Source organism: Hyperoodon ampullatus, assembly GCF_949752795.1.
Source record: "Hyperoodon ampullatus genome assembly, chromosome: 7".
In the NCBI taxonomy this organism is placed as follows: Eukaryota; Metazoa; Chordata; class Mammalia; order Artiodactyla; family Ziphiidae; genus Hyperoodon; species Hyperoodon ampullatus.
In genome coordinates, this window is record NC_136920.1 from 109,896,628 (window position 1) to 109,908,630 (window position 12,003).

General features: G+C 33.4%; 1 protein-coding gene across 2 annotated transcripts in view; it reads right to left on the bottom strand.

The window, feature by feature from the left end:
• Nucleotides 1–12,003, bottom strand: part of DYNC2H1 (dynein cytoplasmic 2 heavy chain 1) — a gene marked incomplete at both ends in the record, with an annotated part of 362,190 nt that overhangs the window by 241,580 nt on the left and 108,607 nt on the right. For both annotated transcript variants that reach the window (XM_079708170.1, XM_079708169.1), the window contains 5 exons: nt 1,271–1,408; nt 2,931–3,085; nt 4,872–4,956; nt 9,425–9,567; nt 10,575–10,688. In XM_079708170.1, the coding sequence (XP_079564296.1) occupies nt 1,271–1,408; nt 2,931–3,085; nt 4,872–4,956; nt 9,425–9,567; nt 10,575–10,688 (635 nt within the window). The remainder of the gene's footprint in view (nt 1–1,270; nt 1,409–2,930; nt 3,086–4,871; nt 4,957–9,424; nt 9,568–10,574; nt 10,689–12,003) is intronic.

Here is a 12,003-nt window from a genome sequence, read left to right on the forward strand (position 1 = left end):
TTCCTCTCTTCATGGATCTCCAAATATTCCAGTACCACTTTTTTAAAAGATCATCCTTTCCCCATTTAAACAGTATTTTTGTATACAATTAATTGACCATGTATGCATGAGTCTGTTTCTGGATGCCACAGTGTTCCGATAGTCGCTATGCCTATCATTACACCAATATTACCCTACCTTGACTGCTGCAGCTTTATAGTAAGTCTTTATATCATAAGCCCTCCAACTTTGTTATTTTTAAGACATTTTTATGCTATTTACTTTTACTGAGATATATACACTAGTCTGATAAACATTGAAGTTAATTTAAATAAAAGAGGCATTGGACTTCAAGTAAGGTTAATAGTCACCCACATTGAGATGGGGAAATATACTTAAGACACAATCAGGGAGGTAAAACTAACAGAATTTAAGGATTCATTAGAGTCATGAATTGAGGGAACAGAAATCTAACATAATTTATAAATTCTGTCTTGAATAATTAGCTACAGTGTAGTGCCATAAACTGAGGAAAGGAATATAGAAAAGGAAATTATAAGTTCAGTTTTAATCTGTTTTGAATTGTGAGACTTTCAAGAAGACACGTCTAACAGATTATTGGTTATGTGAGTCTGAATTTCAGAGGAAGGATAGGGCTGAAGGACAAAAAAGATGGATTTGGTGGTAATCAGTATGTAATCAGTACTAAAAAACAAGGTAATGGACAGGAGCATACTGAGAGGGTGTGCAAATGTAAAAGAATACCCAAGTAAGAAAGAACAGAGAGAAATCTCCCTTGAGAGGGTTCAACAAAAGAAAGGCAATGTTAAAAGAGGATATAAACAAAATATTAAAAATATCATGAAAGTATAAATAGAATGAATAAAGATTTATTTTGTAAATCTTGAGAATATTAAAAACAGGGAAAACCCTTGAAGCCTGAAAGAGATATTAAGAAAAATAAAAGGAAATATTAACTAACAGAGGGTAAACAAAATCAGTTACAGACAAATCTATACCAATTAAAATGTTTATATTTTTATATTATAGGGTTTAGATAAATTAGTGTATGAACAATTGAGGATAATATAGTTTTGATTTCAAACAATATGTGAAAATAACACACTCTTCCACAAAAGTTCAAGTACACAACACTATCAGTCTACTCAGCACAGACAAGCAATATTTTTTAAATCCACATAAGTAAAAATGTTATTTTTCACACTGATTGACAATCAGGCATAAATGGCCTTTCTATTGTTTGCATCACTGAGCTTACTCTAAACATTACCTGCATTGATACTGTGATCTCTTGAAGAGCAGAATCTGCTTCATCTTGCTTAGTTTTAAGTAATACACTTTGTTCTCCGGCTTTTCTGTTCAGTTCATCCACGAGACCTTTAGCTTCATTTAGTTTAGATACGCCAGCCTACATTAATAAAATATTGATCGACAATATTAAAAGAAAAGGAATTTTATATACATACAGTAAACAAAGTCTATAAGAAAGAATCAAGCATAAATGTAAATGTGTACATATACTACATTTGCAAGTGGACTTAGGTATTTTCATCTTGCTGATTATAATGATTTATTCAACTGTGTACCCATTAAGATGCAGTAAAACACTCCACAGAGGCTTTAGAGAAAGACAGATTTTAAAGCATCACAGTAAAGCTGAACAGATCAACATATATTAGATATTAGATAGCTTAAATAGTAGGGGTTTTACTCACTGCATTAGACAGGAAGGAAAATAGAAAAGAAAAAAATTCTGTAAACCTTTCCCATTTTTCAGTCTCATTGGTTGGGCAGAAGGACTCAGGGGCCACTCTTTTTATATTGGACGTGGCTTGGTTTTTTCTGTCCACTACCCAACTATTTTATAAGAGACTGCCTTACAAATGGGTCTCGTAAGCAATCACTCAAAATGCTTCAGCTATTCTTTGGTTGGTTGTTTGACACTGACCTGGCCATTATAACACCCCATTCCACAGCCCATGGATAATCCAAGGAATAAACATGAAAAATATTCCCTCTCTTCTTTAATATGATTGGTTTTTTGTCACATAACAAATCAGAAGATTTGGAAAGATGGTAATGGCAAAAAAAAGGAAAGTAAATAGTATTTACTGAGCACCCAGCACAGACAGGCATCATGCTGGTTCTTTACATTTGAATTTTATCTAATGTACTCAACACATTCACCCAATTAAGCTGCAACTCAGTGAGTTTAAGTGATTTACCTGAAACACCATAGAGAACTAAATCAGGAAATTAACCCTCCAAAGCATGTAGAGTTAGTGGCTTAATATAAATGAAAGTGAATCATTAGAAAGAAGAATAAAGATAACTCTGCCAATTAATGTTCCTAGTTTACGACCTCACAAAGAGAAGCAAGAACTTGGCAGAGGAAATGCTCTCTGACAGAATCTGAAGCTGACATTCTAATACCATGCTTAAGTTTAAGCTCTGCAGTTAGAGAAATACAAAAAGAAAACTGTTCAGAACGTACCAAGTCAAGTGACATGGATAAGAATATATTTATAAAATATAATTTTAAGAATATATTTATAAAATATAATTATAAATAAAATTTAAAGTTTATTATAAAGCATAATATTGTATATTACGTTTTAATTAATAATAGGCATTTCTGATTTCTAAAATGCATTCATATGAAAAAGACATTTAAAGACAGCACCATAAACTATCAAAAACACATAAACACCATGCAGTGAAGAACTAATTGTTCAAACAAACAAACAAAAATTACAAAACCATTACTATAATCTAGTGGGCAATAAAGATAGGTAAGTGAGACAGTTTTCCAAGACATTTAATACAGTACAATATTTATTTATATTAAATATGGCACCATGGCATTGTGATTTACATAATCCTTGTCCCCTATCTATAGACAAAATAATTTAAGATTACCAGTATTGTACCTGCAAATGACTTTGTCTTTTTAATAATTCCTTTCTCTTGCTGTTATTAATGGCAGAATACACACGTAAAAAGGTCATATATCTGCTTGGTGTAGCACCATATGCTTTACAAGACTTGTGGATTAATAAAAATGATTTTAGAAAATCAGGATCAACTAGAAAGAGAAAAAAAAGACTTAATATAAGTACGATCCATTAAGAATTAGAGAAAATGAACTTAACTATATTTATTCTTGCCAGATACTTCTATGCAATGAAATTATAAATATGAGATAACATCTTTGCCTTAAAGGTGCACAGGCATTCCTCTCCATTCACAACTTCCATTTTTCTTATTAATTTTGCATTATTAATTTCATTGGTCTCTATCCTTCCACTGTTATATATTTCCCCTGACAATTTTTATTACTGCAAGAAAGATAAATCTATAGCTTGTCATAACATATAAATTAACTGGAACTATGTAACATGTAATCCAAAAGTAAGCTCACCAAAAGCTACTTGAATGGAAAAGAGATACCAAACCAAGTAACACCGATCCACTCTTATTTACACAGGGAGAAACAGTACTTCAAAAGCCAAAAAATTAAGAACAAGCTCCCATTAGATCCAATATATACATGACCAAACATACCATCTCCCTCTCGTTGTCTCAACCTATTTCCCTCTGTATTCCCTACGTCAGTGAATAAAATCAACTTCTAATGAATTTTCCAAGCAGAACCCTGAGAAATATTCTTGCATCCTTCTTCTTCCTTGCATGCAACAGCCATTGCATAACCAAGTCCTCTTTAGATTACCTCCTAATACCTCCCCAAGCCCATTCCTTCCTCTTAGATTAGAAGGCAATAGCCTTCTATACTGGTCTACAGTACCTCTGGTTTCTCTGTACACCAATCTATTTTTCATAACTGAAGAAAGGGGTACACAGAGAGACTTATGTTTCTAAAACAAGCCTCTGGTTACATCTCTACCAAAAATCTCTCAATTATTCCAAATCACCCACAAGTCAGAATCCAAATTCCTTCTTTAGCATGACATGGAAGGCTCTTCCTTACCCAACCCTGCCTACCTTTTTCTCTTCATCTAGTACTCTACTATTTATTATATCCTATGTCTTAGCCCCTCAGGGTATTTATAGTTCCATAAAAATGCCTATTTTATGTCTTCAAGCCTTTTCCATGCTAGTAACTCTAACCAGAATGACCTTCCCCAAACTGCCTGTCTGGGCAATGTGTATTTCCTTTAGTATCTGCTAGGTAGAGGCTTTACTTTCCAATGTACTTCATATAAACTTCTACCATCACTTATCCTGCTATAGCAAAATTTTATGTTTATATATAACATATTTCTTGCTATCACTAGATTATCCTAAGTCACCTCCAGTATCCAGTCCAGTACCTAATATAAAACAAGTTCAATAAATATTTAATAATTAGGAGGTTAGATTAAATAAATGAACAAATATGTTATGGTATAAAAGAAAAAGACCACATTCAAAGTTAATGTGGAAATGGAGAAAATAATGAGAACATTATAGTTAAGAAAATATTATGTCCACACTCAAAGAATCATAACACAGTTTTGCACATGAATTGAGTGATTTGACATATCTAAGTGATAAGCTAATATGAAAAGTTTAGGCTATTAGCCCAAAACCCTATATAAGTAAGTCCTTTAGATCATTTGGGTCAAAAATGTAAATTTTTAATGTCTTAATTTTAAACAATAGATATGCTGTTAGGTCCTATATGAAATGACATAAACATTAGTTTTAAAAAACGAGGGTTTTAAAGTTTAGTTTGCATCAAAAGAAATCTAACTTAGTTTAGCATTATTCCAATTCATAATCATCATGAATCTTAATGGATCTATAAGTTAGAAATCAGGAATTATTTCATCAATAAAAATCAGATAAAATCAATTTCATCAAAATACTACCTGAAATTTTTTTCTTTTCTTCTTTTCTTTTTTTGTCACTATATTTTTCTTCACCACCTGTTTCACTGAATAACATTTCAGGTATCTAAAATAGGAAGAGCATTTCTTTAAATCTCAATTCAGTATGAAAAAAGTTTAAGTAAATCCAATATCAGAGGCTAAAAAACCTTTAACACACACACACACCAAAAAAAGAAAGAAAAAAAAAAACAGTCTCAATTGGACTTTTCTTCTAGGATTCTTTAGAGGACATTATTTCCTAGTCAAGATTTTGACACATATCAACAATTAATTTATTGCAAATTAATAGTACATAGGAAAGTTTCAACATCTCGCTTGAAAAATGATTAGATTTTTTGAAATGAAGAAAATAACATTTTTGATTGAATTAGAAAATAATCACAGATGCCATTTAAAATCGTAAAATAATAAAATAAATGTTTTATTTGGCATCAAACTAATAAAATGCCTTCATGGCATAAAGGAATAGGAAGGAAGCTTAGCTTTCTTAAATAAGAAATAACTAAAACTAAACAAAAATAATTTCATAATTGATAATTAACATAACTGCTATCAACATAATTGATGATTCTAAAAACTATTGTCTACAGCTAGGTTTTTGCCACTATCACAAATAAGAAAATTAAGTTTCATGAACAGATATCATCATTATTAAAGAAAATATTATAATCTTATAAGAAAAATAACATTTTAAAATATACGAAAAAATTTTTTAAACTCTATTTCTGGGAAAAAGAAAATAAATAAGTAGAACTCTGAAATTTTAAAATTAAGCCAAAACCTTCAACTTCTTTCATCTGATACAGTTAACATTCTTAACAAGAGAAAGTACAAGTAATCTAGGTAATTAGGTCAAAAATAATTTTCTGAATTTCTCAGACTGAATAAACCATTAAGCCAAAAGATTCCTTAACTAATGGGCAGTTTGAAAGTGCCATGGTTCTTGAGCCAAAGAATTTTTTTTTCAAATACCTTCACTGATTTCTGAAAAAACACTTAAGCAACTGTGAGAATATTTTAAATATACATTTTTAAATCAATGGAAATTTGTTTCTTTGGAAACTTACTTTCTTTAAAAGTAAGTTTATCCCTTATGTTAGTTAGGGGTATTGTGGTAATCATTTCACAACATATAAATATACAAAACAACATGTTGTATACCTTAAATATATAAAATTTTATGTGTCAATTATATCTCAATAAAGCTGGGAGGAGTGGGAAACATTCTGTCCCTAAACAATATTCTACATGAGCAAAGTTTTCCTGCCTGGATTTACCCACATTCCCCTTTGCCTCCACTCTCGCTCCTTGGGGATAAAAATGGCACTTTCTAAAAATAATTGAATAAGTATATTAACCCTATTGATTCCTATTAATACCCTGACCTCTCGATTCCTTGAATTCTTCTCCTTCTGTTTTCTATCACCTTTCTCCCAGCCACTCACCCCCACTTCAAAGGGTCACATCCTGATACCTTGTCATTAACAGTAACTGAAATCATTTCATAATCTCACTTTGAAACATCCCACTCTTCTACCACTACACTCCTGTCTTCCCAGCTCATTCCCTTTGCAATGTCAATCATCCTCAGACTCCACCAAGACCTACAATCTATTAATTTAACAACCTTTATACTGTCATTCACCATCTTCCTACCATAATTTCTCAGCTCCCTTGGCCTTCACTCGCTTTGTCATACCCGAGTAGCTAAGCAAAGCCCCAATCCTGGTTAAATGCAAGTCACCACCTATTGAAGGTCTGCACCTATGAGTGCACATGTGACTGGAGAAAAAACACACAACTATGCTGATTGGCCTCACTGAACTTTATAATTGCTAACCTCACGTGACCCCTTAATGCTACCTAGCTATTATACTCCATTCTCCTAAACCTTTCACTCTTTCCTTCTTCCAAACTACTATTTTGCATATCCTCTAATATCTCTTCAAGACTCCAAAATCTGTTCCCTCAACTTTTCTCTCAACTGATAATCTTACCTCCTATTTCATTGGGAAAATAGAAACATCCAGAAGTGTCCAAAACTTCCCATACCACACTCGCCCACCTACTTGGAAATGTGTCCCTGTACTCTGCTTCCCTTCCTGTTACTATGGATAATGTTTCCGTTCTACAAGCAAAGGCCTATCCTTAATCGTTTCATTTGTGCAATAGACCCATATGCTGTCTACTACCCAAGGATGTTGCTCTAGCAATTTTCCCCTGTCTTTCATGTAACATACATGTTTTGCTTCTTTTTTGCATTCCCAACAGTGTATGAAAATGCTACAGTTTGTCTCAACTTAAATTTTTTTTAAAAAAGAGGGCTTCCCTGGTGGCGCAGTGGTTGAGAATCCGCCTGCCGATGCAGGGGATATGGGTTCGTGCCCTGGTCCGGGAAGATCCCACATGCCGCGGAGAGGCTGGGCCCGTGAACCATGGCCGCTGAGCCTGCGCGTCCGAAGCCTGTGCTCCGCAATGGGAGAGGCCACAACAGTGAGAGGCCCGCGTATCGCAAAAAAAAAAAAAAAAGAAAAAAGAAAAAAGAAAGAAAACAATTTAACCCCCACTTCCTCCAGTTACTGATCCATTTTTACCTTCTACTTTATAACAAAATTCCTCAAAAGAGGTGACCATATTCACTCTCCACTCTTCTCATTCTTTCTGAAACACATTTCAATATGTTTTTTCTCCACTACTAACTGAAATTGCTTTATCAAAGTCACTAATGAACGCCATGCTGTTAAATGCAATGATCAGTTCCCAGGCCTTGTCTACCTTCATGTGTCACCATTCATCCTTCCTCACTCCTTTGAAATGCTGTTTTCACTTGGCTTCTAGGCTTCACTTGTCTACACGCTCTCCTGCCTTCCTTTTTCCCTAGCAGTTCCTTCTCAGTATCCTTTGCTGGTTCCTGTTCTTCATCTCAACCTCTTAATGTTGAAGTGTCCCAGAGTTCAGCCTTTGCATCTCTCCTCTCTTTGCCAACATTCACTTCCTTAGTGATATTTTTTCTCACAGCTTTAAATGCCAGCTATACTCTGATAATTCCCACAATTTTACCTGTATGCATGACCTTTTCCCCTGTTCTCATATATCCAAATGTCTTCTCAATCTTCCAACTCAGATGTCTAACACCTCATATTTCACACATCTAAAACTTAAAGCCTCATATTCTCCTCCCAAAATGTTCTTCTCAGAGTCTCCCCTCAACTGACAGGTATTCCATCCTTCCAGGTGCTCAAGCCAACAGAGTTGGAGGTATCCTTAACTCCTCACTTTTCCTTACACCTTATTACAATTTGTCAACAAATCTTATCGTTTCTACTGCAAAACATACCCAGTATCTACCACTTCTCACCACCTCTACCACTACATCCTGAGAGCAAGCCATCCTTGTCTCTCGCCGGATTACTGCAATAGCTTTATGACTGCTTCTCCCTTGTCTTTTATAGTCTATTTTCAGCTCAGAAGCCAGAGTATTACCATTAAAACATTGCTCAAAAGCCTCCAAGGGATCCCTTACTTGTTTCCAGGAAAGCCAAAATCCTTATAATAGCGTCCAAAGCCCCACCTAACCTTTCTCTTACTTCACTGACCTCATCTGCAACTACTCTCTCCCTTGATCGCTCTTTTACAAATGAACTGGCTTCTTGCTGATCCTCAGAATCACCAGGCATGCTCTCATCTCAGGTTCTTCACCTAGAAAGCTTTCCCCCCAAATATCCCCCAAAAGAATGTAAATTCCATGAGGGCAGGGACTTTTGTCTTTTTCTCTGCTATATCCCCAATATATAGAATAGTGGCATGTATTAGGCACCCAATAATTACTACTTCTTAATGAATACCTCTTGTTCATTGGCCTCCACAGACTAGAATAACTTTCCTCTCCTTTACCTACTTACTGAAATCTAACTAAAATATCATCTCAACTCTAAAACCTTGTCTATTATCTCAAATTACGCTCCTTCCTCTGAATCATGACAGGCATTAGTCTGCACTTCTACTATACAAAAATAAAGAAATGAATGATTGGGAATATGAGTATAATTCAAAGATACAATATTGAAAATTATTATTCATTCAAATGAAACAATATAAAAGGCTTCCAGCTGAGATGGTGCTATGAATTCACTTTAAACTCATCCCCCTCTGAACACATATCATAGCAATGAGAGATATTTTTAAAAGTATCTAAATTTTAATTTAAACAATAGCTAATATTATTGCTGTGATATTTTTATCATAAGCTAGGCTATCATAGGCTAAGTAATGAAATGCATAAAAATTTTAAAGTACAATAATATCTCTGTGGTCCTTAATTAAGAACATAATCTTCCACCTAAAATTCTATACTCAACTAAACTACCAAATACAAGAGTATGAAGAAAAGAGTTATTTTCAAACTTATGAGAGATTTTCAGTGCCACAATTAAGGTAATATTATAATAAACACCAAATGGAAGTTGTGACAATCAATAACTTTAAAAAAAATGTGCTTACTTTTTACTTCCATATTTAAACATTAAACTTACTTTCTTCATACTGCTATCTGACCAACCCTCCATCCACAACACCTGGCACTTCTTATGCAAAGCAGGATTATTCTCACAGTTTATTATGAAGTTTAAATTTGCAGAATCCATTATCAAGACAATATGCAAGTTTTGTTGAATTCCTAAAAAAAATAAGAAAATTATACTCTTGGAATATTACAATAATAATAATTGAAGAAACCTATATATGGTCTGGTTTTATGAAATTAAAATGTTTTGAAATGGGATGGTAGGAGCTGTTTATAAAAAGAACAAGCTATGAAACAGTGTTACAGTATAATTTTTATTTTGGTTAAAAAATACGTGTGTGTGTGTGTGTGTGTGTGTGTGTGTGTGTATGCTAGGATAAAAGATCCAGAAAGGTATGATATTGCTGTTACTTTTCAAATATGATCCTGGATTCTATTTTGTAATTTTTCTTTCAAGGATTTTTGTTTCAATATTCACAAACAAAACTGATCTCTGGTTTTCTTTTAGGAGAAATACCTTTTCCTTCTTTCAATGTCAATATCATTTTCCCTTTGTAAAAAGGATTTTGGACACTTTCCTTTATTTTCTATGTTCTGAAACAGTTTAAAATAGCATTGAGATGATCTGTTTCTTAAAGGTGTAGTAGAATTTCCCTGTAAACTTCAAGTGGACAGAAGGGAGGCTAGCCCTTTAACAACTTTCTCTATTTCATCAATAATAAATGTTCTTTTAGAAAAATAAAGATCAATGTAATAGTCATTCCTAGGTGCTGCCACCATTGCCTTATTTTTTGTTTATCAATTTTAGATATCTACAGTGCACATGAAACTACTTCTGTAATAATCAAACTTTCTTTAGTTTCAGAAAAACACTACAGAGTCTGGCACAATCTAAATAGTTCAATAATTCTCTAAGATAGGAGGTACTAAAGCACAAATTTCACCACATGAAAACAAAGGCAACAAAGTAAATATTCCGAAGAATATTACCATACTTCCACCCTTTCCTTTCACTAAAATTTTGCTAACTTGTTTTTATTATAGGTTAGCCTTTATGTTACTTATTTGTTACTTATTTGCTAATAAGAAAATAAGGCAAATTAAATGGTATTTATTTCACATGAAACATAGTTTAGATTAATGAATTCTATGGCACTTACTATATGTGAAGTAATTGAAGACTGGTCCAAAAAAACCATCCTGTGAAGCCTGATCTTTAAGAGGCAACAGCAAGGGCTCTAATTCTTCAAGAGTGTAGAGTCCAGGAACTTCACCTACAGAACATTACATTTCTTTTGAGTTTTACCTGCATTCCACTAATTAAAAACACATTTTACACACACAATGCTTCTATTTTTGTATCAAATAATCTGATGTTATTCAAGCTGTTTTCAAAAATAAACAAACCCTATCACCCTCTATATCATTCACAAATCTACATCTATAGCCTTCCATTTGATTAAGCAAACCATTACAGTTCATCATCTAGCCATCTATCTTCTTTTCCAAGTCCTTCTCTACCCCAACCCCACAAGATCTTGTATTCTAGCCTCAATGAACTTCTTTGTGTTCCAAAAATTTAATGAAATACTCCCTCTTCCTGGAATATTACACTCACAGTCTTCCTCTGCCCCTTATCTTCCCCTAAGATCATTGTTTATCCCTCAAGACACTACTTTGTCAACTGCTATGTCCATGAGACTTTCCTGAATACCCACATGCTAGGTAAAGCACTCTTTTCTCTTGTGTATAGTACCCAAACATCACTGTTTAGCATTTACCACATAATTTAATAATGAATGAATTACTTCCCTTTCCTGCCCAATTAGATTCTGAATTCCCAGAGGGCAAATATTTGATCATGATCAATATTAACCTTAGGGCATTCTTAGCAAGTATCTAAAACATAAATATTTGTTAAATAAATGAACAAATGAATTATCAAATGAATGAATGAACTTGTACTAGAAATCAGGAGAACTAGTCGTGGCCTGCTACTATACAACAGAATGATGAAAGTCAAATCAAAGGTGATTAAGACTATAAGAATTTGATACAGGGCTTGAAGCTTGTCTTGTTCACCACCATAAATCCAGTTATTTAATAAATATTTGTTAAACCAACATATTTGTAGTTCACAAAAAACTGTAAGATTAAATGAAAATTCTTTTGCTGCATTCATGTAGAGCCCAACATAGTCTGAATCCCTACTGTTCTTTAGGCTCATCTCAGAGGTACCAGACTGCTTGCTCCCCAACCACCAAGCATGTAAATATTCAAACGCATACACACATAAATGTGCTCTATGTCTTCCTCTAAATTTCAGCCATACCAAGATACCCTTGATTTCTTAAATTTGGTAAAGAAAGCTAGCTCTATTTACATCCTCTATAGTGAATAAGAATTTGAAATATAAAAAGGAGACAAAAAGGCCTATTGAGTACTTTCTCTGAAAGTATTTTTCAAATACCTTTTTTGCCAGAAATGTTGTCAAAATTTAACTTTACCAAAATTTAACTTTATTTATGATTTTTGCTATTATATCGATAAAAAGACCAATTTATCTTACAATAAAAATAATTACTGGGT